This window comes from Vombatus ursinus, unplaced genomic scaffold, assembly GCF_900497805.2.
Source record: "Vombatus ursinus unplaced genomic scaffold, bare-nosed wombat genome assembly UNPS02014909.1, whole genome shotgun sequence".
Lineage (NCBI taxonomy): Eukaryota > Metazoa > Chordata > Mammalia > Diprotodontia > Vombatidae > Vombatus > Vombatus ursinus.
The window spans coordinates 1,127,042-1,154,164 of NW_020954687.1; the positions used below are offsets into that span (position 1 = coordinate 1,127,042).

Genomic DNA, 27,123 nt, shown 5'->3' on the forward strand with positions numbered 1-27,123 from the left:
GGGAGGAAGAAACAGAGGGTGGGGGTACCAAGTAAGGGTTGGGGAAGGAAGGGAGGATGCCTGGGACAGCATAAGGCAAAAAAGACCTACAGCGAACATGAACAGGTTTTCATTGCTGACCGACAAAAGAACCAGGAAGGTGGTGGAGACCTCCAGGTGTGTGGGGGCAGGGCAGGGCAGGGCTGGGGTGGGAAGAAGACAAACAGCTGGGTCTGACTCTCAGGGAGCCATTTGGACAGTTGGGTAGGCAGGAGATTGGAGAGCCAGCTGACCTCCTTCGCTCAGGCCAGAGGTTTTTCTTGATCCATAAGTCTTCTGAGATGGTATGTGGAGGTGGGAAGGGGTTGTCAGGGAGAAATGTAAGCAGGGCTGGGAAAAACACTCCTAGGCTCATTCTCCTTTTTTGGCTAATCAGCTGAATTGCCTGTTTCCAGGTCAGAGAGAGAGTCATGACGAGTTTTGTGGTAGGCTCAGGCTCTGGTGAAGCTGTTTTGCCCCTCCAGACTCTGGGGTCTTCTCTCTGAAACTGCAGAGCAAGCATAGTCCTACTCTTAGCGGGTAGCCCATATCCTCTCTGAGGTTCACAAGGCCTGCGCTTGTCTGTGAATTCTAGAAAATAGAAAGGGCAAGAGATGCATGGGAGAAGGCTCCCACCAAGGGGTGCTAGGTGAGTAGAGGGAGATCTGGACAACAGGGTAGTTGGGGAAGCAGGATAAAGGTGAAGGGTCAGGAATGGCAGTGTCCAGCTAAAAGGTGTCATGTGACTGTTTAGGGCAGCCCACATTGCCCAGAAATGAAATTGATCAGGAAGGAGGAAGAGAGGAAGATCTTTATAAACTTTATATAAAATTAAGCCCGTGTAAATGGAAGTTATTAGTGTCTTTCAGGAAGGGAAGATGCTCCAGGAGCAGAGTAAAACATACTGATGTATGGTAGAAATAGTCCTGATTTGTAATTAGACCTGCTATTGAATTCTGATATTGCTATTTCTCCGTGTGGGACCCTGGGAAAGTCACTTCACCACTGTGACCCTCAATTTCCCCATTTGTTAAACAAGAAAGTTGGACTGAATTATCTCTGAGGTCTCTAAAGCCTATGAAATTGGGGAAGCCTGTCAGGGACAGTGCTTCCCTTTCCAGAAAATGGGTCACAGAGACACAGCATCTAGATTAGATGGACTCTGAAGGCTCTTTCAGTTCTAAACCTCTGACCCTCTGCATCCTACCCCAGTGGTCAGAGATAGCCTTTTGAGGGCAGAGACTCTCTCTTTAAAAAAACAACTCTGCCTACCAAAAACTTAACAAAATGCTCTGCCCAGAGAAGATACTTAATAAATATTAGTTGAAAAAAATTTGCTGAATTTAATTAATCTTATAGAAGTTAGAGCTGGAAGGGACCTGAGAGAATATCTCACCCAACCCCATTATTTAACCAAGGAGGAAACTAATGGGGGAGGTGTCTTGCTTAAGAGCCTATAGTATTGGATTTAAATGCATTGCTTTGAGCTGAATTCCTGGGAAAGTGGAGAAAGGAACACCTGATGTGAGGATTGCCTAGTGGCCCAGGCAAACAGGCGCCCTCCCCCTGGTGGCAGTGACAGTGGGCGCATGGAGGGCAGCATGTGGTTGGGGTGTGCGTGGGTGGTAGGCAAGGAGGGGCTGAGGGAGGAAGCTGGCTTCCTGAAGCCTTCTCAGCCCTCAAACAGACAGACAGACAGCTGGCAGGAGGCAGCCTGGGGGGACACAGCCACTCCAGTAAGTACCTAGAAGGGGGATGTGGGGAGGTGGTCAGTGGGAGCCCCTCAGTTCTGCACAATGGCAGCAATACATGGTAAGAGGGCATTGCCGGAGAAGGTGGAAGAGGGAAGGGTTATGTCACCCTAGGGCTGGACTAGACAGGACAGTGGACACAAATTTCCAATAACCTCCAGAGGCCATGAGGGCACAAAAGGCTGAGGGGTCTCCCAGGAAAAGGATAGGCAAAGTAAGTCTTCCTCCTTCCCAAAGCCCAGATATGCGTGTTTCTATTGATTCCATCTCCCTTTGCCTTCTCTTTTTTCCTTTTCTCTGACCCTAGAAGTCCAGCTGCCCTCTTTATTCTGAGCCTGACCAGCTGTGGCTGAGGCTCTGGGAGAGGGGATTGCCCCCTAAAGAGCAAAAGGCCAAGCTACCTCCCTGTCCCCACCCCCACGTGTTCCCAGCTGTGTTCTGCCACATGTTATGATAGCTTAAAGGCTCAGTGAAGCCATTTCCTGACAGTTGCAAAGGCAAGAGTTGGGGAAGGAGAGGAAGAGGAAGGAAACACCCCCTCGGTCTTCCTCCCTGGACAGAGACCCCAGAAGCCACAGCTGAAACTGGGAGGGGGCATTGCCCATGGTTAAAGGGGGCGTGAGTAGGCACGTTGGGTCTTCCACTCCACCAGCCCTTGGAGCACATTGAGAGATACATATGCCTGGGTCCCCATCTGATTCCAACACTGTGATACGCCTGTCTGAAATCTTGGGTGCCCCGGTACATTCAAAGAGAAAGCTACCTCCAACCTTCTCTCTTCCTCTCTTCTCTTTTCCCCATTGCAACCTGTTTCTTCTCTGGCTCTCTTTTCCCTCTTTCTCTTAGCTCCCTATTAGGAGCCTTCATGATCATATACACATGTATGTGTGTGTGTATATATATATATACATATATATATGTATACATACATACACAAATATAATATATATATGTGTGTATATATATATATATATATATCAAACCCAGCTCTTCTCTCTTCCTCCTCTATAGACTACTATCTCTTCCATCCCCTCACCAAAGTCCCTCTACCCTTCCCCTTAGATAACTCATCCTGGGCCCTAACAGGCTGCCCTTCCTGCCCTCTAGATAACCGCTGCTCCCACCCCGGAAATGCAACCAACTCTGGGTGGGAATGATAACACCACCATGAGCAAACGGACAGCAGACTGGCGCAAAACCACGAGCCCCAACCCCTGGCCTGTCGGTGCCTGCTCTCCCTCCTCCCCTGCTCAGATTCCTCGTTCTGGTCTGGCAGGCATGAAGGCCTCCTACCCATCACCCTAGTGACTGTCAGCTGTGGGGTGGCTGTGTCTTTCAGATGGTCACCATGGCTGAGTGAACCTGCTCTGGGCCCTTACCTTGGCCCCCCGGGCCCCAGCCCAGCATGGTCCAGGCCTGTAGGGAGTGTTCCCGAGCTCATCAGACAGCTCTGCCACAGGGGGCAACCATGGCCCAGGCCCCTGCCCCCAGCTCTACAGCCAAGAAACACATCAGACTGCAGGAGAGGTGAGGCCTGGTGTGGGTGCGGGGAGGAATGATTGTGTGAGAAAGGGGGTTTCCCCTACCCTATTCCTTACCCCAGAACTTCAATTCCCTCAGCCCTGATCTCCCCAAATAGGCCCATCCCCCCCCACCATTAAAAACACACCTCATCCTTCCAAATCAGACACTTCAGTACAGAGCAGAGGATAGAACTGAATCAATATGGAATCCCAGATGTTCTAATTTGCATTCATTTGCATGTCTGGGACATGGGGTTTCAGGTTACTCCATACCCAAGGTCCCCCAGACTCTTCATGCTTCAATAGGCTCAAGTTTGGTTGGCTTAGCCTGAAAGAAAAGGTGGTTGGGCTCTGACAGGAGCATTTCTCAGGATATCCTCAACAGAACAGACTCAGAAAGGACTGTTGTTGGCCTCCCTGGTGTTGGGTGTAGATGGGGGGAGGGAGTCTTACATGTGGAGAAAGGGGAGCAGGGCTAGTCTCCCTCAGAAGCACTGAAAGAGTACACACTAGTTGGCATCTTCCATGGAAGAGGGAAAAACAAGAGTTTTAGCCCCAAAACACTCCAAGTGGCAGACTGACCTCCTGGGTGAGTCCCTAGGCCATTCCAGTGAGGGCACGGGAGAACATGCCAATTCAAGAGCCATTAAAGGAAATGGAGATGGTTAGCTTGGAGAAGGAAAGACTCAGGGGGGACAGGATAATGATCCTTATCTGTGAAGGCCTCCCATCTGGAAAAATTAGCTTTATTCTACTTGGCCCCAGACAGGAGCAACACATGGGAGTTTCAGAAAGGCAGATTTAGGCCTCCTGTAAGGAAAAGCTTCCTAACATTCAGGGTTGCTCAAAAGTAGACTGGGCTGCCTTGGGAAGGAGTTCCCCATCATTGGAAGTCTTCCCTGAAGACTGGACTCATGTCATCCCCTTGTCAGGGATGCTGTAGGAAGACTTTTTGTTCAGGTTCAGGGTGGATCCCTTGGAGATCTCTTCCAATGCTGAGATACTGGGAATCCATGACCCTGGAATTAAGAAACACAGAGAATGGCCTCCCCAGCTGTGACCTCTGGCTTTGCTCACAGGAGAGGCTCCAACGTGGCTCTGATCTTGGATGTGAGCTCTCTGGGGGCAGTGGAGCCCATCTGCTCAGTGTCTACACCCCGAGAGCTCACTCTCCACTTCTTAAGGACTGCTAGGCACCCCCTCACCCGCTGGGCCCTGCAGCACCAGCCACCCAGCCCCAAGCAACTGGAGGAAGAGTTCTCGGTAAGGACCCTGGGGCTGTCCCTTACACTTCACCCCATTTGCCTCTGAATCATACCACAACAGGGGGAGGCCAGAGATTGAGGGAGCTATTTGGCAATGTTACAGTTGTATATAATGTTAGCAAAAACTGAGGACAAATTTGTGTCTTTCTGTGGCCAGGAAAGGTCTGCAGAGGAGTCAGAGGTTACAGGAAGTGCTCCCTAATCGAGGTAGACACGGCAGTAAAAGGTTATAGAAAACGTTGGGATTCTCCAGTGCCTACTCTTCTAACTGCAACCACATCTAACTTTATATGCTAATATCAAAAATAGGAAATTTAATCAACTAATTAGCTAGGCAGCAAGGTGGATGCAGTGACAAGTCCTGGACTTGCAACTGAGAAGACCTATGTTCATATGACTTTTTTTTTTTTAAGGCAATTGGGGTTAAGTGACTTTCCCAGGATCACACACACAGCTATTAAGTGTCAAGTGTTTGGTCTGAGGCCGGATTTGAACTCAGGTCCTCCTGACTTCAGGGCCGGTGCTCTATCCACTACACCACCTAGCTGCCCCGAAGACCTATGTTCAAATCCTGCATCAGATATTGACTAGCTGTGTGACCTTGGGCAAGTCACTTAACCTCTGAGACTCAGTATCCTCAACTGTAAAATGAGGTGATTGGACTCCATGATCTCTAAGGTCCTTTCTAGCCTTAAATCGATGATACGTGATCCTATGGGAAAAGTGAACCGCGGAGTGGAGGATTTGGCAGGGAGGGCAGGGCAGGAGTTTCAGCTGCTCACATCCTTCCTCCTCACACTTGCCAGAAGATTCCCCCAAACTTTGTCAATCCTGAAGAACTGGACATTCCTGGCCATGCCTCTAAGGACCGATACAAGACCATCTTGCCAAGTAAGAGCCATGGCAGGGAGCAAGGGAGGTGGGGTGGGGCTAGAGAAGGCAAAGCCCAGAGGGCAATTCAGGGGTGATGAATGACTCTTGGGTTCAGCCGAATGACTTTGCATCTTGTCTCAGCTGTGAAGCCCAGGGTCAAGCTGGAGGAGGGGTCGGTGCCACATTCCTCCCTCCCTCCACAAGATAATGGTGGAATGGAGGAGGCACATTTGGGAGAAAAAGTGGCTGCTAGGGGTGGGGGAGGAAGGGCTGGAAGGGAGAAGGCACAGCTGGGACAAAGGATACTGTTAAACTAGAGAAAGCACAGCTGGGACAGAAGATACTTTCTAGACTAGAAAAGATACAGCTGGAATGGCAGAGATAGAAGAGGTCTAGGAGGAAGAGAGGAAGCACTTCTGGGATAAAGAATCGATCAATAAGCATTTATTAGACTCTTACGTGCCGGCTGAGCACAAAGAAGCATGGTGGGATTTGAGTTGAGTTTTGCAGGAAGCCGGGAGGTGGAGGGGAGGAGGGGGAGCATTCCAGGCATAGGGGGCAGCCATCAAAAATGCCTGGAGTCAGGAGTTTTTATGTGCAAAGGAGGATGGGGAAACTAGATTGTAGAATGTACGGAAGAGAATGAAGTCTATGAAGGAAACTAGAAAGGTAGGCAGGGTCCAGGTTGTGAAGGGCTTTAAATGCCATTGATCCTGGAAGTATGGGAAACCACTGGAGCTTGTTGAGTGAGGGATGGTGGTAGGGAAATGGGATATTGTCAGATATGACCTTTGATACCTGAGTGGAGGATGGATTGGAGTGGGGAGAGACTTAAGGCATGAAGAGCAATTAGGAAGCTATTTCAATAGCCCAAGCAAGAGGTGATGAGAGCATGGGTTAGGGCAGTGGCTGTGTGAATAGTGAGGAGACACCTACAAGAGATGTTGGCAAAGATAGAAAAAATGAAATCTGACGACAAATGAGATGCGTGATGTGAGTGAGGGTAGAGGGTCAAGGACGTTGTACACCTGAGTGACTAGGAGGATGGGGGAAAGTGCAGTTAGGCTGGAGGAATCCTGTCTGGTATGGAGGACACCCAGAAGCAGTGAAAGAGACACAGCTGGGCTGGAGGAGACATAACCTCTAGCTATGGAATATGGACAACTGGGAAGGGAGGGAGCTGAGGAAAATCAATCTAGCTCCGAAAATTTTCAATGAGATTAGGGAATTGAGGTGACACTGGGCTCCAAGACTCTTGAATCTTCCATCTCAGCTGGATGTGAAAATCTATTTCCAGGGAACAGGTAAGCATCAACCCTCTTTCCAGTCAAAGCCTTTACTGCATGCACACAGCCTTATCCGATGCTCAGCTCTCCCTCTCTCCTTCTCTGTGTGGCCTTAACCACCTACAGGGTCCCAGCCTGGTGATTTCAACAGCCTAGATTCACCACCATACCAATATCCAGAGGAGAATTTTCCATTCTAAGAATCTGGCTGCTACTCCATAGCCCAGGGGGGCTTGGCTAGCAAAAAAACAGATAGGGAGAGAAAGTCACTTAACTAGAGAGAAAGTAACACTGAGCCTAACTCAAGACAACCACAGAGGTACCAGGGTGGGCAGAAGGATTGGGATAACATGAAGGCAGAGCCAGGTTCTACCTGAGCTCCCCCCTCAAAGCCCTCTGATCAGGAGAGACTGGGCAACAGGAGACTTGTCTCTGATCCTCTTCCTGCTGAAAGCCACCTTGCCCGTGATGCTCATAGTTTCCTGACTTTGAGCTGGAAGGGACCTCAGCTGATGATGAAGTCATCAGATGAGCAAAATGAGACCCAGAGACATGAAATGATTTTCCCCAAGGTCTAACAGGTAACTAGTGTCAAAGCCAGAACTTGAACCCAGGTTCTCTGACAACCAATCTAGCACTGCCTTGATTCTTGTCTACACAACCCTGCTTGTGTTTGTTTAAAAAGAAAAAAAGATTGTTAGACCCTCCATGGGGGGCTTACATCTGAGTTAAGGGGCCTAAAATCTTGTCCTGATTCCTCTCCTAGTTTGCTGGGTGACCTTGGGCTAGTTACTTCTCTCTCAATCTCAGTTCTTCCATCAGAAAGACATTCTTGCTTTACAATCTCTGTCACCCTTTACTACCTTTCTATTCCCAGCTCAGTCTGTGTCCATATTGCTTCACACCTAAGCTACTCCAACAACCTCCTAGCTGGAGTCCCAATCTTCTGTCTCTTACTTCTCCAATCCATCCTCCCCACTATTGCCAGAGTGATCATCCTAATTCCCAACTCACAGAGCACTTCCCTGCTCAAAGACTTTCAATGGCTCCCTACTGAATGAAGTCGTTCCTTATTCAGCAAGCATTCAGTAATGATGCTGATAATGAGCATTATTCTATATGACTCCTGACCTCCATCAATTTTTTTTTCTCTTAGATCCCCAAAGCCGTGTCTGTCTTGGGCGGGCACAGAGCCAAGAGGATGGAGATTACATTAATGCCAACTATATCCGAGTAAGTTTCTCTCGCAGCACCAAAACAATCCCATTGCCAGGCAAGGGGTTTCTTGGGTAATTTATATTATTGTAATTCAACTCAACAAACATTTATTAAACACCTACTTCTATGTGTCAGGCAATAACAGCCATTTGCACTTCTATAACATTTTATAGTTCACAATCTGTAGTGGAAAGTTCATTCTCAAACACCTTGTTACATAGGCAATACAGATAGTATTGCCACCATTTTACAAATGAGAAAACTGAGGCACAATTTGGCTAAGTGAGTGGGAGGAGCTAGGTAGTGCAATGGATAGAATGCTGGCCCTGGCGTTAGGATGATTCATCTTTCTGAGTTCAAATCCAGCTGCAGAGCCTTACTAGCTGTGTAACCCTGGGCAAGTTGCTTTACCCTGTCGGCCTCAGTTTTCTCATCTGCAGAATGAGCTGGAGAAGGGAATAGCAACTCACTGCAGTATCTCTGCCAAGAAAACCCCAAATAGGCTCATGAAGAGAAGGACGCAACTGGAATAACTGAACAACAAAACAGTGACACGTAGAAAGTGTCAGAGTTGGAGATCTAACCCAGACTTCTCTGCTCTGAGGTCAGTGCTCTTTTCTGCCCACTGTGTTAATTCTCTGGACCTTGGGGTTCAAGAGCTCCTCACAGAGCAGATCACCCTTGGGTGAATCACAGAGAGGGCACAGAAAGTTAGAGATAGAAAGATTTTTAGGTATTGTTGATGGGGGTTCTTAATCTTTGGGTGTCATGGACCCTTTTGACAGTCTGGCAAAGCCTTGGAATTTGACCTCAGAATCATATTTTTTATTTTATTTTTTCGTATTCTTAATTAATTGAAGAATGTGCTAAATTTCAGTTAGAGGTTAGTGAAAATGAAGTTGTACATTTTCCCCATCCAAGTTCATATACCAAGCCTTGGGACTCCATGAATCCCAACTTAAGAACCCCTGATCTAAAAGAATGTAAAGGCAAGGGCTATTTTGATTTCTTAATCTCCATCTGCAGAGCCTAACATAGTGCCTAGCATATAGTAGGCATTTAATGAATATTTGTTGATTAATGGGCCTATTCCAGCCCTTCCACTGGATAGCAAATGAAGCAAAAATGCAAGTCGACTTCCTCTGTAAAATGATGAGGCCAGACTGGACCAATGTTCCCCAAAATGTGTCCTGTGGGACCCTAGCTCATGTGCATGGCAGCTTTGGGATTAAACATGGTTGTGAGTGATGGTTTCTATTCTGAAACACTAAATATGAACATATATGTATATACTTACAACATGTTACTTTTTTTGGTCTGAAAATAGACCTAATTTCCTCTACTTCAATCCAAAATTCTCTTTTATCCTTGGGTAGTCACAGAATAATGTTATTTCAGGGATGGAAGGGACTTCAGAAACCAGCTAGCCCAGGGGTGGGGAACCTGTGGCCTCGAGGCCACAGGTGGCCCTCTAAGTCCTCAAGTGCGAGCCTTTGACTGAATCCAAACTTCACTGAAGTAGCCACATGTGGCCTCGAGGCTGCAAGTTTCCTGCCCCTGAATTCTAGCCCAACCTATAGCCACAAAATAATCACCCTGTAATGAAGCCGTAAGTATCAGCTAGCCTGCACTATATATGTAAACATATACATATATATAGATATATATATATCATATACAGAATATATATAGTATATCCACGATGGAACATTGCTGTTGCTGAGTCATATCCAACTCTTTGTCACCCCATGGACAGCAAGTTTTCTTGGCGAAAGATACTGGAGTGGTTTGCTATTTCCTTCTCCAGTAGATTAAAGCAAACAGAGGTTAAGTGACTTGGCCAAGGTCACACAACTAGTATGTGTCTGAGGCTGAATTTGAACTCAGGTCTTGACTCCAGGCCCAGAGTTCTATCCACAGAGTCACTTAGCTGCCATAAATACAACATACAAATAACCCATACACACACACACACACACACACACACACACACATATAAAATGGAAGGAAACACTTCTTCCTAAAGCATCTCATTCCAATCACGTATAATTCTAATTGTTAGGAAGTATTTTTTCCTGACATCAAATTTATTTTTTGCCTCTTTGCAACGGCTCCCTGCTCCTATTCTACCCTCTCTTTTAATGTTGTTCAGTTGAGTCTAACTTTTCATGACCCCTTCTGAGGTTTTCTTAGCAGAGTTACTGGAGTGGTCTGCTGTTTCCTTCTCTAGCTCATTTTAGAGATGAGGAAACTGAGGCAAACAGGGTTAAGTGACTTGCCCAGGGTCATACAGCTAGTGTCTGAGGCTGGATTTGAACTCTAGGAAGAGGAGTTGTCCTGACTCCAGGACCAGTGCTCTATCCATTGCAGCACCTAGCTGCCAATTTATAATAATAGAAACGTTTATATAGCTCTCTAATTTTGCAAAACACTTTACAAACATTATCTCATTTTATCCTTACAACCACCCTGAGAAGTAGGTGCTATTATTATCTATTGTCAACATTTTTTAGGTGGGAAAAATGAGGCAAACAGAGGATAAGTGATTTGCTTGTGGTCATAGAATTTTGTAGTGTCTGAAACTGAATTTGAACTCAGGGCTTGCTGACTCCAGGGTCAGGACTCTATCCACTGTGCCACCTAGGAACCAGTTTATTCCAATCAGTACCCAAACAGGAGTCTCCTATATATCCAACTCCATTGCTCTGGTTGATTTTATGATCCCCAAAAGGTCACCTAGTCTTTAAGATTACAAAATACTGCATCTATATACAGCGCCCACAGTAGCTAATCTCCCTAAAAGTGGCAGGAGGCTCCCACCTGCTGAAAATCAGCCACTAAGCTTGATGAGAGTTAATGACTCTGGGAATCTGCATGGGGAAAGAGCCAAAGGCAGTAGAGAACAAGCCTTCATTTAACTGCAACGGCAGCTTGTATTTGAGTTGCCACCTATATCCCCCTTCTCTCCCTGAGGTTGTGGAGGGACAGGAACAAGCCATTATTGAACACCTACTTCACAGTGCCAGGCCCTGTGCTAAGTGCTTTACAAATATTATCTCGTTTGATGAGAGCTCCTACATTGCAGGGGGTACTGAAAAAAAAAAAAAAACATTGCTTTTGTAATTCAGCCCTTAAGGGGTGCCCTTTTTTCACATACCCCTCACCACTCCCAATTCTCGAGCCTCAGTTTTCGCTGACCTCTATATCCCATCAAACAAAAGCGCTCAAAGCCTGGGCACCACTTGATGAGGAAAGGATTCTAGAGGCTAAGAATCGTCCAAAAATTGGGCAGCTGGTAGCTAAGGAAACTAAGAAAAGACTTCGATTTCAGCCTCTGGGAGTGCCCTACCTAGGCATGGCTTGTGGTCAAGGCATCATGCCAGAAATTTCCTCCTTGATAAACCCATAGTGCCTTAATATGGAACCTTAACCCATCACACCACACATCCCTATAGTGGACATGAAACCTACTGCCCTCTGGTGGTTCATAGGAGCAAGGGCATCCTTTTGCAGATGTTGGGAAATAGAAAGTCATCAGTGATAGGCCAGGACAATTTGGAGAGGAAACAAGGTCTCCCTATTCATAGGATTGAGAACTGGGAGATACCGTAAAGATCATATAATTACCCTTCTCCTCCAATCCCATTTTACAGAAGAGAAAACTGAAGCCCAGAAAGAAAACTTGCCCAAGATAATGCAGGTAACATGTAGCAAAGTCTGGTTCCATAGCAGATATGCTGAAAAATATGTGGGATCTGGAGTTGGATGGCCCAAATTCAAATCCTCATTCTACCAACGTACTACTTGTGTGAGCTTTGCCATATCACTTGGTCAATTTTGACTTCTGTTTTCTCAAATGTAAAATGAAAGGTCTTTATTAGATGTCCTCTGAGGTCCCTTCCAGCTCTAAATGTCTGACCCTATGACCTAGACGATTTAATGGAAAATCAAATATCTCATGGCATCTCTCTCTAGTAGCTCCTCTAACCAATCCTCATTGAGGAAATTTGGGCCCAGAAAAGTGACCCAAGGTCACACAGGGAGTAAATAGCAGAGTCAAGGTCAAACCCAGGTCTTCTACCTACAATTGAGTTGTTTCCATAATATTTAACAACCTGATCCCTGTTTCATGGGATGTAAAGAGTGAATGTTGATCTGCAATTCAGCAGTAGTAGCGGCATATTCAAGGACAGAAAATTAAGCTTCCCAGAGCTATATCCTCCTTACACCAAACACTCCATCATCTGTCTCTTTGCCTTTGCGATGGCCATCCTCCAGGGACTCTGTCATCATCCCTCCTTGTTTCCTCAAACTCAGATTAAGCAGAACCTTCTATATGGGGATTTTCCTGCTCTTCCAAGGTCCTGCTGCCTTCCCCAAATTTCCATGTATTTTGTATGGAGCCAGCATTTATTTATTGATTCATTTATCTATTTATCCATCCATCCATTTATTTTTTCATTCATTTGTTTATGTGCATGTTGCACATAATTACTTCATTTCTGTCTTTGTATGCTCCACAGCTTAGCATAATATCTGGCACATAGTAGGTGCTTAAGGAACGCTTATCACTCATTGATTGTTTGGAAGGGAGGGGGCAGAAGGTGGATTTTGAAGGGAAAGAGGAGAACCTGAGGACTCTGCTCTGCATTTTGATGCTAAATACATAAAATGTAACAAAATTAAAATATGCATATGTCACGTAAATTGTGAGAGGGTTGTGGGTGTGGGTGTGGGTGTCTGTCAAGTGTTCTGGCACTTTTTTTGTGAAAGGGCTGCAACCTAACGTCAGGGTGTCTAAGTTCCAGGCAGAGGGAGTTGGGGAAAATTCCCTGAGGTTCTTACTCCTTACTTTGTTCCATCTCCCCAGGGCTATGATGGTCGTGAGAAAGTTTACATTGCAACCCAAGGCCCCATGCGTAACACTGTGTCCGACTTCTGGGAAATGGTTTGGCAAGAGGAGGTACCCCTCATCATCATGCTCACCCAGCTTCAAGAGGGCAAAGAGGTAGGTGGCAGCTTTCCCCAGAAAAACTACCCCTGAGCACCTCGGAGGACCAGATTGCACCAGACGCAGGCAGTTGGGAAGAGGCAGGTTCCTAATATTGGTTAGAGGAACGATGGATTACAATTGATCGTCCCCAGTAAGATGGAGCAGCAGCCAGTGCCTCAGGAAAGGAACAGTCTTCTAACCGTAGAAGAGCCCTGGAAAATCTGCCTCTGTTTCTCCAGTTAGAATATTGCAGGATCCTTTCTCTGTCTTCCTTCCCTTTCCCTTGCCCCTCCTCCACCTTTCACAGGGTAGGGACAACCACTTGGGGGTAGAGTTTACTCCTTAACACTTATTCTTAGTAACAGACCTGGTCCCTGACTCTCACCCAAGGGGAGATACAGCCTCTACAACATAAACTCCCTATCTCTCATCCCCTAAAGAGGCAGTTCCTGTCTAGAGCATCCCTGGATCTTACTGACAGGACTGCTTCCCTCTCTCACTCCCATCTCCCTTCCACCTAGAAATGTGTTCACTATTGGCCTACAGAGGAGGAAACCTATGGGCCATTCCAGATACGAGTCCAGGATGTGAACGAACGCCCAGAATATATCGTCCGGCACCTTACCATTCAGGTATTAACAACCGTTCCTTAGAGATATAAAGCCTTTAGCTGAAACCTCCCCACCCTAAGGTACTTGGAGACCCTGAAAAAAATAGGCCTCTTCCATTGAGCGTAGGGTCTGCCTAGCCTTCCCCTGCCCAGTCCAAAAATGTATGTCTCGTTATGTATTTTGTATCTATCAACTCTCTATCAGGAGGTAAATCACGTGCTTCATCGTTGTTGCCCTGGAATCACAGTTAATCATCACATCAGAATTTTCAAGTCTTTCAGAGTTGTTTGTCTTTATAATGTTGTTATTGTATAAATTGTTCACCTGGTTCTGCTCACTTCACTCTGCATCTGTTCATATGGTCTTCCTAAATTTCTCTGAAACTGTGTCAATTCTTACAGCACTATAGTATTCTATTCCAGTGAGGTAACCTGATTTGTTCAGCCATTCCCCAATCAGTGGGTGCCACCTTCCTCCCTGACCTTTTCTAGTAACTATTTTGAGTCAAGGTGCATCTCCCAAATCCTTCATCAGGACCCAGGTCCAAAAAGAATTCTTGAGCCTATAGTCGACAAAACCCTATACTAGGTATCTAAGGCACAAGAGAGAGAACAGACAGTGTTCCTGCCTTTAGGGAACCTCCAGTCTCACCTTTGCTTTGACATTCAGTAAATTCATGATTTCACAAATGTGGACTAGTTCAGATCACAACCCATCAATATATCCTCATCCTGCGTGATTCTTGTCTGCCATTCCATAGGTCCTCCTTTACAGAGGATCCATTTAAAGTACAGGAAGCCTTGTTCTGGTCTTTATGGATAGATACCAGTGCAGTGCTCAAGCTGTCTGCCTGTTATCCCTGTCTCCCCATATGATTGGAATGATAGCATGTATTCCATTTCTCACAAACAAGTTGGTAATAAGCGGCAGCCATCTCAAACCCACCATGAATGTTTCCATTGCCCTTTGAGTCACCTGTAATTGGGATTCTTCTGAAATGTGGTGTTCCATGATTTGCAGTCAATAAGCAAACCACATGATAATAAACAATAGAATAGAATTGCTGCTTATCAGTAGTATGTCATAATTGTTAAGGTGGATGGCTGCTATACAAGGAATTTGCCACTTTTATGCGGCTGTCCACAATTGTTAAGTATCCTTCTGGACTATTAGGAGCTTCTGCTGATGCTGGTGATCAAACAGGGTTTGATGTGGCTGCATCTGTGGTGGAAGGTAGAGAGGTCAGCAAGTGGGAAGAGAGAATAAACAGAGTACAGGATAGTCACTGTGTTACAGCCAGTATAGAATACTGAAGAGTAAGTATAAGACAGGAAGAGTGACTCTTAGAGTCACCTCTGCATTCATAATGTGTGAGGGAGGAAAGGTGTCCATGTGCAGATCCTTGGAGCTGATTCCATGTTGGGCACATGTAGAATCCATTGGAGGGCCAGAACATCTGCAGGTCCAGGGTACTGGACTTGCTACCCAGAGAGCATTCTATGGGAGTTATGATGACCAAGCCCTGGCAGATAGAAATATCTGGTTGTCCTAGTTTGATCTCTGCATAGGAAAAGAGAGCATTCAAGGAGAAATGAGTGGACCTAGTCCTTGGATGTGAGTGTGATTAGTAGCAACTGGAGTATGTGTATTCTAGGACCAAGGTGGGAAGAGGATAGAGTAAGGTACATGCTGTCACCAGGAATTAGAATAAGAACAAGAGATGAGGTGAAAATGCTTTGAAAAGACTTCGGACTACCCTGGGATTTGGAATCAGAAGACCTGGGTTCAAATCCCATTTCTGCCACTTACTTTTGTGATGTTGAGCTCACCTAACCTCTCTGGGCCTCAGTATCCTCATCTGTAAAACAAAGGACTGGAACTAATGACCGCCTAGGTTTCTTTCAGCCCTAAAACCATGATCTAATTTCCCTGTTTCTAACAACGGCTCCAACCATCCTTCCACTCATCCAAGTTTGCCTCCCCTACGTCATCCTCAATTCCTCATTTTTCCTTACCCCATATAACCAATCTGTTTCCAAGTCTTATTGACTTGGCTTCCGTAGTGTTTCTCACATCTGTCCCCTTTTTTCCATTTACATGGCTACCTCTTGCCTGGACTATTTCAATAGATTCCTCATCAGCCTCCCTGCCTCAAGCCCCTCCCCTTTCCAATCTATAGATAACTGCCAAAGTGACTTTCCTAAAGGATGTGTCACTCTGCTGTTCAATAAGTTCTAGAGACTCTCTCTTAGCTCCAAGTGATGTAGTGGCTAGAGTGTAGACTTGGAGTTAAGAAAATCTGGCCTAAGCCTTGGGAGCTTCAATTTCCTCATCTGTGAAATGGGGATAAGAATAGCCCTTAAACTTTCAGGGTTCTTTTGAGGAGCAAATAAGATAATATATGTAAAGTTCTTTGGAAAATTAGAAGTGCTTTATTAATATTGGCTATTATTATTATCATAATTAGGATCATTCAACTCAATAAAGATTTATTAAGCACCTACCATGTGCCAAGCAAGAAAAAGAAAGACAGTCCCTGCTCTCAAGGAATTTGCAATCTAATGAGGAAAGACAACACACAGAAGGAAGCTAGAAAGGTGTGGGGATTGGAGGGAAATGACACCAGAGGATCATCTTGTTCCATAGAATTGAGACCAGGCAGATCAATACAAACTTTGATAGACATGTAAAACCCTTTACAACTTGACTCCAACTGATCTAAAAAGCCTTATTACACATTGTTGTTATTGTTCAGTTATGACCCCATTTAGGGTTTTCTTGGCAAAGATACTGGAGCGGTTTGCCATTTTACAGATGAGGAAACTGAGGCAAACAGGGTGAAGTCACTTGCCCAGGGTGATACAGCTGGAAAGTGTCTGAGGCCAGATTTGAACTTGGGAGGATGAGTCTCCTTGACTCCAGGCCTCGAGCTCTATCCACTGTATCATCTAGCTACCCAGCGTCGCCTAGCTCTCCTTCATACTCTGCGGTCCAGCCAAACTCGCCTTCTCTCTGTTCCCGTCACATAACATTCCATCCTGTCTCCATGCATGTGCACAAGCTGTCTTCGGTGCCCAGAATGCGTCTCCTCTTCACACCCCCTCCCCCATCCCTACACCCACTCAAATGCTGCTTCCTACACAAGACCTTTCCCGATGTGCTCCCCTGAAGTTACCTTGTATTTACTCTGTTTGTATGCTACGCATACTTACAGGTATGCACGTTGCTTTCCCTGATAGAACGAAAGCTCTTTAGTAGGTTCCGTTGCATTGCTGTCTATCCCCAGGGCCTAGCACAGTACCTGGTATGTAATGGGTGCTTAATAAAGACTTGATTGATCCGCCGATCAGCCTGGATCCCAAAGAGCACATTATGCTTTTCTGCGTTTTGTCCTCGTAGCACCTGGGAGAGGTAGGGAGCTGGGAAGGGGAGGTGTATCATCACTTCTAGTTTACCGTGATCAGGGAACTAAAGCCCAGGAGATAAAGTGACTTGTCCAAATTCATATTACAAATCAGTGGCAGACCTAGGACTAAAAAGTCAGGTCTCCTGGGAAGAACCCATGTTTGTAACATTGGTCTACACTCTCTCAATTCCCCAGCTCTCTACCCCACTCTTCAGCAATTCTTTTTTTTTTTAATTTAATATTTTATTTTTCCACAAGTACACATAAAAACTATTTCAAACATTTGTTTCTTAAAATTTTGAGTTCCAAATTCTCTCCCTTCCTCCTTATGGAAAAAGCAAGTAGCTTAACGTAGGTTATACATGTTCAGTCATGCAAAACATTTCCATATTAGTCATGTTGTGGAAGAAAACCCAGACTGAAAAGAAAAAAACTCCCAAGAAAAATAAAGTTAAAAAAAGTTTGCTTCAATATACATTCAGATTCCATTAGTTCTTTCTCTGGAAGGGGATAGTATTTTTCATCAGAAGTCCTTAAGAATTGTCTTGGATCATTGCATTGCTAAGAATAGCAGACATTTGTGGCTCTATCATTGTACAATATCACTGTTACTATGTACACTGTTCTGGTTCTGCTCACTTCACTTTGTATCAGTTCATGTAAAATCTACCCAGGTTTTTCTGAGAGCATCCTGCTTATCATTTCTTACAGCACAATAGTATTCCATCACAATCATATGACACAACCTGTTCAGCCATTCCCCAATTAATGGACATCCCTTCAGCTTCCAATTCTTTGCCACCATTAAAAGAGCTGCTATAAATATTTTTGTACATATAAGTCCTTTTCATTTTTTTATTTTTGGGGGGCTAAGCAATGGGGCTAAGTGTCGTGCCCAGGGTCACACAGCTAGTAAGTGTCAAGTGTCTGAGGCTGGATTTGAACTCAGGTCTTCCTGACTATAGGGACAGTGCTCTATCCACTGTGCCACCTAGCTGCCCCCTTTTGTTTTTTTTTTTTATCCCTTTGAGATGCAAACCTAGTAATTGTATTGCTTGTTAAAACAGTATGCATGGTTTTATAGCCTTTTGGGCATAGTTCCAAATTGTTCTATGGAATGACTGAATCAGTTCACAGCTCCACCAACAGTACATTGGTGTCTCAATTTCCCCACATCCCCTCCAACATTTGCCATTTTCCTTTTCTGTCATACTAGCTAATCTAATAAGTGTGGGGTGATATCTTAGAGTTGATTTCATTTACATTTCTCTAATCAATAGTGATTTAGAGCATTTTTTCATATGACTTAGATAGCTTTGATTTCTTCATCTGAAAACCACCTGTTCATATCCTTTGATCATTTATCAATTGGGGACTAGCACTTATTTTTATAAATTTGACTCAATTCTCTGTTTGAGAAATGAGGCCTTTATCAGAGACACTTGCTATAAATTTTTTTTCAGTTATGATTACTGTGTATTCCCCTTTATCCTATTTCCCCGTTTATCCTACCCTCTCTCTCCTTTCACCCTGTCCGTCCTCAAAAGTGTTTTGCTTTTGATTACCACCTCCCCCACTCTACCCTCCCTTCCCCCTTCTCTTATCCCCTTTGCCTGCTATTCTCCTGTAGGGTAAAATAGATTCCTATACCCAACTGAGTGTGTATGTTATTTCCTCTTTGAGCCAATTCCTATGAGGTTAAGGTTCAAGTGCTCCTGCCTACCTCCCCCATCTTCTATCCTATCTTCTCCTCCATTGTAAAAGCTCTTTCATACCTCTTTTATGTGACATAATTTACCTCATTCCATTTCTCCCTTCCCCTTTCTCCCAGTGCTTTCTTCTTTCTTGCCCCTTAATTTTATTTTTTAGATATCATGCCATCATATTTAACTCATACCCCTGCCTTCTGTCTATATATACACTTCTTCTAACTGTCCAAGTAATGAGAAAATTCTTAAGTGTTAAATATCATCTTCCCATGGAGGAATGTAAACAGTTTAACCTCACTGATTTCTTTATGATTTCTCTTTCCTATTTACCTTTTTATGCTTTTCTTCAGTCTTGTATTTGAAAGTCAAATTTTTAAATTTTCTATTCAACTCTGGTCTTATCATCATGAATGTTTGAAAGTCCTCTGTTTTGTTGAGTGTCCATTTTCCCCCTGAAGGATTATATTAAGTTTTGCTGGTAATGTGATTCTTGGTTGTAATCCTAACTCCTTTGCCCTTCAGAATATCATATTCCAAGCCCTCCAATTCTTTAATGTAGAAGCTACTAAATCTTGTGTTTCCTGACTCTGTCTGCACAATATTTAAATTGTTTTTCTCTGGCTGCTTGCAATATTTTCTTCTTGATGTGGGAGCTTTGGAATTTTGCTATAACGTTCCTAGGAATTTTCATTTTGGCATCTCTTTCAGGAGATGATCACTGGATTTTTTTCAATTTCTATTTTACCCTCTGGTTCTAGAATATCAGGGCATTTTCCCTTGATAATTTCTTGAAAGACAATGTCTAGGCCCTACTTTTTTTTTTTAAATCATGGTTTTAAAGTAGTCCAATAATTCCAAAATTATCTCTCCTTGATCTATTTTTCAGGTCAGTTTTTTTCCAAAGAGCTATTTCACACATTTTCTTCTATTGTTTTTTATTCTTTTGACTTCGTTTTATTGCTTCTTGATGTTCTATGGAATCATTAGTTTCAACTTGCCCAATTCTAACTTTTAAAGGATTGTTTTCTTCATTGAACTTTTAGACCTCCTTTTCCATTTGGTCAATTCAGCTTTTTAAGGAATTCTTTTCTTTGGTGAATTTTTGTATATCTTTTTCCACTTAGCCAGCTCTGCTTTTTTAAGGCATTCTTCTCTTCATTGGGTTTTGTGTGTGTGTGTGTGTGTTTCTTTTACCATTTGGCCTATTCTGTTTTTTAAGGTATTATTTTCTTCAGTATTTTTTTTTTGTGCCTCCTTTACCAAGCTGTTAACGTTTTTCATAATTTTCTTGCATCACTGTAATTTCTTTTCCCAATTTTCCCTCTGCTTCTCTTATTTGATTTTTAAAATCCTTTTTGAGCTCTTTCAGAGCCTGAGAGCAATTCACATTTTCTTTGTGGCTTTGGAGGCAGCAATTTTTATTTTATTTTTATTTTATTGACTTCTTCTAAGTTTGTGTTTTGATATTCCCTGTCACCATAGTAACTTTCTATAGTCAGGATCTTTTGTTGTTTGCTCATTTTTCCAGCCTATTTTTTGACTTTTAGCTTTACATTAAAGTTGGGCTCTGCTTCTTGAGTGGAGAGGGCACTCTCCCTAAGCTTTAGGGTTTTTGTGCTGCTATTTTCAGAGATAATTCTAGGGGTGTAAATTTTCGATTCCTCCAAGGTGGTATGATCTAAGCAGAGGCCACCTGGCCTGTGCTCTGGTCTGTGAGTGACCATAAGCACTCTTTTCCACCCTGGAACTATAACCAGGGTCCTTGCTCCCCTGCTGCCATGAGCTCTGATGTGCTAGTGCTCCTCCTCACCCTGGACTGCAACCCAGATCCTAGTGTGGGTAATGCAACAGAGTCCTGCACCCAGTGCCAGCAAAGGAACCCCTGTAATTTCCTTCTGACCAGTTGTCCGACTGCCTTACCATCTGTAGGCTGAGAGCTCCAGAAATAGCTAGTGCCACCACTGATTCAGTCACCCCCAAGGCCTGCTGTTGGTTTGCTGGGGTGAGGCCTGAACTGGAGTGTGCTCCAGTCTTGCTGACCTTCCAAGTTGCCCTGGGCTGGAAATTTCTTTTACCCTGTCCTTTTGTGGGTTCTGCCACTCCGGAATTTGTTCTGAGGCATTATTTAAAGTTGTTCTGAAAGGAATTTGGGAGAGCTCAGGCAAATCCCTGCCTTTTCTCCATCATCTTGGCTCTGCCCCACTTCTAGCAATTTTAAGGAGGGAAAAAAATAGGACATTGAAGGCAGGAGGAAAGCAGGTAGCACTGACCTCTTGGCCCCTGACCTCTCCAGAGTAATCACAATGTTTGACTCATTACACAAAGCCCCCTCTTTCTTCTCTACCTCTTAGGATCTTTGGTTTGTCCTTTTAGGTTCAGGCTCCTAAAGTCAGTCTTTCCCAATCTCCCTAATGATTAGTGCTTTCTCCCTAATCAATTTAACCTAAGCATACTTATCTGTGTTAATTCCCCAGTAAAATGTAAGCTCCTTGAGGGAAGGCACTGGTTCCATCTTTGTTTTTATATCCACAGTGCTTTCTTAATGCATGCTTGTTGAATTGAATTGTCTATTTGAACTTCATAGTGCATGTACCTGCACCCTTACCTTCTCTCACCTCTTTACCTCATCTTTTAGTACCAGGAGGAGTGCCGTCCAGTAAAACATGTCCTCTTCTCTGCCTGGCCTGATCACCAGACCCCAGAGTCATCTGGGCCCCTCTTACACTTGGTGGATGAGATAGAGGAGACCCCAGACACAGCAGCCAACTCTGGGCCGATTGTGGTCCATTGCAGGTTTGCATTCCACTCCTTCTTCCCAAAACCCGCCTAGGTCTGCCCCAACCCCCTGAGTTAAATACATACACACACACACACACATACATATGCTGCTCCGTTGGGCCTTATTGCTCAAACATGTGCAAAATGAGGCCAAGTGTTGCCTTGATTTGGGAAACTCTAACAGGGGTGGGGAACCTGCAGCCTCGAGGCTACATGTGGCCTTTGAGGTCCTCAAGTGTGGTCTTTTGACTGAATCCAAACTTCACAGAATAAGTTAGTCAGGTAGTCAGATGACAAAGTGGATAGAGTACTACTGTACTGTACTTGGAATCAGAAAGATGAGTTCAAATCTACCTTACCACCTGTATGACTATGGGCACAGCCTCAGTTCCCTCATCTGAAAAATAGGGATGATAATAGCACCTACTTCAGAGCTGTTGTGAGGATTAATGAGATAATATACATGAAATGCTTTGAAAAGCTTAGGATACTAACTAAATGCTATCTATTATTATTATTATTATCTATTATTGCTATCTATTATTATCTATCTGTTAATGCTATCTATTATTATAAATGACCCATCCTGACACTGAATACAGAATGCTGGCCTAGATACTGAAGGGAGATCTGGGGAAGAGTGAAGATGGAGAAGTGGTCTCTATCCCAAGTGAACCCCTATTCTGGGGGAGGGAGGCTGGGAAAGGGAGGAGCTGGCATAGCTTATGGTCTCTGTGAGCTCCCAGACAGGTGACACATGAAGGCTTCCTAAAGGAGACGAGGTATGAACAAAGCTGAGAAAAGAATTGAGTACTCACTCAGTGTAGGTGGGAGGAAAAGGGAGAGTGAAGTAGGGAGGGCTGGAATGGAGGAGGTATAGCAGGGATAGAGGGTTGGGGGAGGCGGGTTGGAAATATGTCTGGGATAGAGAAGGTGTGGAGCAAATAACATGACTAACTGACATTTATTTAGACAGGGTTTTAAGGCCAAACGGCTTGCCCATGGTTACACTATTATAGGCAGGCTTTGACCCCTGACTTCTACAAAGGAAACACAGATAAATGAAGAAATAGCCTACCAGAAAAGCATGAGAAACTTTGCTAGTTGAGGCGGAGCCCGGGCTTATCAGAAAGGAGGATAGTTGCATAAGAAGGGCTAAGTGGTAGAAGAGGTATCATGGGGACCACTAGAGGTTTCCGAGTAGATACAATTTGTTTTTTAAAAAATGGCAGCAGGAAGAGGGAGTGTGCCCTGTGGCCTTAGATGGGTTTGGATAGTTGGCATGCTAATAATTACAGCCCCCCCCCGCCCCCCCGGCCGCAGATTCCTGACTCCTGCAATAACTACTCATCTGCCTCTTCCTCAAAGAGATTTTCTTTGGCCCATACAGCTGCTGTGGCCCCCCACCACTGTCCCAAAGTGGTTTGCAGCATTGATTTCTTCCCCCGTTCCCAAGAGAACAGCGCTGATTTCCAACCCTGCTAGTCTAGAAGTAGACTCCTTAGGCCAACCGACTTCTACCTACCGTGATCTCCTTGTGACATACCCCATTTTGCTTTATCTCCAGTGCTGGGATTGGCCGGACTGGCTGCTTCATTGCCACACGGATTGGCTGCCAACAACTGAAGGCTCGGGGGGAAGTAGACATCCTGGGCATCGTATGCCAGCTTCGGCTGGACAGGTAAGTTGAGGCTCAAGCTAAGAGGGTCCCCGTTCCTGTAAATATCATTCAAGCATCAGTGTCTTGAAAGAAAGGACCCCTGCTGCTGGGAAAAACAAAACAACAACAACAACAACAACAAAAAAGAACCAACTTTATTTTACAACTAGCAGAGTATACATTTTTACTTGGGGGGAGGGTGTCAGAATTTCAACTTGGATCGCATATAGATGGATTTATTCTGGGCCTCAATTGCTCATTTAGAAGGATTTGGCATTTGTATAAAAACATTTTATAATCCCTCTGGCCTCGGAGAGTTTGGGGGGTTGGGGGTTGAGGAACATTGTAAAACCTAGCAATGGGAGAGAACTAAAAATTGAAGATATGGAGACTAAATTGTAGGAAGACACCTGTGGAAAACATATCATGGAAGTTTGTCACGTCAAAGGTGCACAAATAACCAAGTCTCAAGAGCTGATGGAATCAATTTGATTCACCAAACATTTATTAAGTGTTGTACAAGGCACTGTGGCGAGTACCCAGGATACTAATATGCCTCTTCCAGAAATTCCCTGCCCTCATTGAGCTTCCTCTCTAAAACTGGAGAAAGACAAGCACACACATAACAATGCTTAAAGACAAAGCCAGGGAAGGACCAAGCAAAGTGCTCTAAGAATTTTAAGGAGAGAGATCACTTTCCTCTGCAAGGAGGAAGGAGGGGGATATCAGGGGAGGTTATGTGGGTCTTGAAGGAAAGATGGAACTTTAACAGATGGAGAGCACAGGAGATCAGATGTACAAAGGTCATGATAGGGCAGAGTAATCCAATTTGCTGCTAAATGACTCTATCTTACTCCCCACATTGATCTTCCTCCCACCTATCAGACCACTCCTTCTCAGTGTACTTCGCTAATCATCACCCACCTTTTGCCCTTAAAGACGGGTGCCCCCCCCAAGGTTTTCTCTTAGGCCCTCTTCTATCTACATTTTTATCTTCCCCTGATCTTGTTAGCTCCTACAAGTGCAATGACCATTTCTTTTTTTAAATTTTATTTACAATTCATACAACAAAACAAGCATTTCTACAACAGTAAAATAAAAAAGATGATTGTACATGAAACTACAAATCTACCATGTACAACTTGCTATTTCTTCCAAATATACAACAAAATTATCATACAAATTTCTAATTTTTCTTCATATATTTATATAAATATGTTTAAATTTATTTTTAGCTTTCAACATTCATTTCCATAAGATTTTGATTTTTAAATTTTCTCCCCTTCCCATTTCTTCCCCCCACAACCAGACGGTGTAATTTCTTTTTTTCTTCCCCTACCCCTGCCCTAGAAATGGCTACCACTAGACACATTATATATAGATATAGATATAGATATATAAATATGTAAAATTATTCTATACAGACTTCTATTTCTCAGTTCTTTCCCTGGATGTGGATGGCATCTTTCTTCATATATCCTTTATTTTTAATTTGTGTATTTATTTTTCCCCCTGAGGACTGCTCCAGGTTCGCTAAGGCCTGGTTTTTGCCTGCCTGCCCAGGCTGAACTGTGCTCCTCTCCCAGCCTGGCTCAACAGACCCCTCTAATCAACCATCCAGTTTGTCTTGGGTTGGAAATTTGTTTCACTCTGTTTTTTTGTGGGTTTTGCTGCTCTAGAATTTGTTTAGAGTCATTTTTTTTTTACAGGTATTTGGAAGGGTTTAGGGGAGAACTCAAGCAAGTCACTGCTTTTACTCCGCCATCTTGGATCTGCCCCATTCCATAGTTTTCTAATTTGTGTATTTATAATAGTCAAGATTTCTTAGTCACAAAAAAAGAGATTTCTCAGTCACTCTCAATAATTATTTCTATGCAAATGACTCCTCGATCAATAGATCCAGCCTTGATTTCTCTCCCAAACTCTAAAGCTTCATCACCACCTGGATATCCTATAGGCATCTCAAACTCAACATGTCCAAAACAGTACTCATTATCCTCTTCCTGCTGAATCTGTCCCCTCTCCAGGGGCTATTTCTGTCGACAGCACCCCCATCCTTCTAGCCACCCAGGTTCAAAACCCTAGAGTCATCCTTGACTCTTCTTTCTTCCTTACTTCCACATCCAATCAGTTGCTTTGCCTTGTCAAGAGTCTAGACATTGCTCCCATCCATCCCCTTCTCTCTACTCTGTTGTTAACTAGACCAGAGGTGGGGAACTTGCAGCCTTGATGCCACATATGGCCTTCTAGGTCTTCGGGTGTGACCTTTTGAGCTCTGGGTCAAGCAAGATTGGATTTCTACCCAGAACGGATGGTTCTGAAGGACAGAGAGTGGACACAAGTGAAAAATTGGTTTAAAAAAAATTCATTCAGGGAATCTATGACTTGTAAACCAAAGAAACCAGCTTTGAGTCTTAGACCAGAACCCCATATGGGACAGAGCAGGTTCCCAGTATCTGGAAAAGATGGAGAACTGGAGCTTTTGGAAGCCTCCTGATGTAGTTGTCTCTGCTCTCAGCATCAGCTTTGTTGTTTCTCATTCCAGAGGGGGTATGATCCAGACCAGTGAGCAATACCAGTTCCTGCACCACACCCTGGCCCAGTATGCTGCCCAGCTGCCAGAGACACCAAATCCATGACCTTCTGGGACCTGATAGAAGAGGTGACATAGGTCATATAGTACCCAGACTGAACCCAGCCAGAGAGGAGGAACTTTCTCCTTAAAGGTCTAGAACTTTGTACTCTACCTCCGTCACACCTATGTCCCCAGGGTCTTTGACCCTAGAAGTGGCATTGCTTCTCGGATGACCCAAGTTTTCCTTCTCCTTTCATGTCCCTGGGAATGACCTGGTATCCCAGATCACTAACTCACTGACTGGCAGCTGGAGGAATGGGGGAGTTGTGGGTGTCAGAAGGAGGCGTTTTGTGACCTAGAAGCCCAATCCTTGGATCAGAATGAAGAGGTGATCCTCCTCCTGCAACCAGAGAAAGCTGAGATGGAAAGGATAAGACCAGAAATACCAGGGCTTTTATCTTACCTTCTTCTCTTGCCCTCAGTTTCCTAAAATGGACAGCAAGGACCTATGTTTGTGTGCCTATTTCTCAAGCCCATAGCCTGCTTCAAGCTCAATGATTTGAGTTGTCAACTGCAGCAAGCCTGAAGGAAAAAATCCAGGTGGTCCCACATCCTCTGGCATGCTACTTATATGCCCAAGTCTTCTCTTCTATGACACGGAGGCAATGCTTCTAGGGACCTCTAACCATAGACCTTGCATCTGGAGATCCTAAGGACAAAAGGAGCTTGGGGGAATTCCTGGCAACTATTTTTGCCTCATTCCCCTTCCTGGGCACTGGAAAATAATCCTCAATCATCCCTCCATCCACTCCTTTTGGGAAGCTTTGTAACACAAAGGAGTACTATACAAAACCACCCATGCAGCACTCAGCACATAGAATGCCAATCAGCCCTGAGATGGCTAGTGATGTTAAGCTCTTTAGGTCAGATCCTGATAAAGCTTTCCGAAATCCTAGAGATGCTTCCCTCCTCTCTCCATCAACCAATCTGTGTGCACTGGAGATTCCCTGTGAAGGCAAAAGAGGCCAGTTCTCTCCCTGCATCCCCATCTTGGGTCTTGGGACCACAATGCCCAAGCCATGTGGCATCCAGTCTGAAACCATCCTGGGGGTGAAGGGGAGATAAGGAAGAGAAAGGAAGGAGGAAAGTGAAGATAAGTTCCTCTTGAAATGTCTGGAGAAGTATCTTCTCCCTCTCTGATACCATCCATAGCTGTCATTCACCAGGTAAATTTCTTGAGGGTAATCCCACCAACAAACTGTAAGCCCCAAAAGATCCACTCCAATAAAGCAATAAAGCATTTATTAAGTGCCTCTTATGTGGCACTGAGGATACCAGTATGTTGGATGAAACACTCCCAACTCCCTGGAGCTTAATTTTAATAAAGGAGACAAGCACATATATAAATATATATAGCATAAATATAAAAGTGAATAAACATAAATATATGCAAATTA

The 27,123-nt window shown here is 44.3% G+C and overlaps 2 protein-coding genes across 3 annotated transcripts in view; one reads left to right on the top strand and one right to left on the bottom strand.

Moving 5' to 3' along the window:
- LOC114029104 (receptor-type tyrosine-protein phosphatase V-like) overlaps window positions 1-1,609 on the bottom strand; it is a 38,532-nt gene extending 36,923 nt beyond the window's left edge. Inside the window, 1 exon segment of the mRNA XM_027843446.1 lies at window positions 1,599-1,609. Coding sequence (XP_027699247.1) covers window positions 1,599-1,609 — 11 coding nt within the window.
- On the top strand, window positions 304-27,123 carry PTPN7 (protein tyrosine phosphatase, non-receptor type 7). Of its 2 annotated transcripts, none has more exons than XM_027843449.1 (10): window positions 304-323; window positions 3,109-3,296; window positions 4,372-4,555; window positions 5,364-5,448; window positions 7,873-7,949; window positions 12,805-12,942; window positions 13,449-13,559; window positions 21,289-21,446; window positions 22,999-23,112; window positions 25,637-27,123. In XM_027843449.1, exons 2-10 carry the CDS (start codon window positions 3,175-3,177, stop codon window positions 25,728-25,730), a joined length of 1,083 nt encoding a protein of 360 aa, XP_027699250.1. In that variant the 5' UTR covers window positions 304-323; window positions 3,109-3,174; the 3' UTR covers window positions 25,731-27,123. The 2 variants fall into 2 exon arrangements, with proteins under 2 accessions (XP_027699250.1, XP_027699249.1); XM_027843448.1 differs by lacking the exon at window positions 304-323 and adding an exon at window positions 1,687-1,754.

Coding starts and splice junctions, on each gene's coding strand:
- PTPN7 (XM_027843449.1), top strand. CDS start 3,175: ATGGTCCAGGCCTGTAGGGAGTGTTCCCGAGCTCATCAGACAGCTCTG. Junction 3,297..4,371: donor CACATCAGACTGCAGGAGAG/GTGAGGCCTGGT, acceptor CTTTGCTCACAG/GAGAGGCTCCAACGTGGCTC. Junction 5,449..7,872: donor ATACAAGACCATCTTGCCAA/GTAAGAGCCATG, acceptor TTTTTCTCTTAG/ATCCCCAAAGCCGTGTCTGT.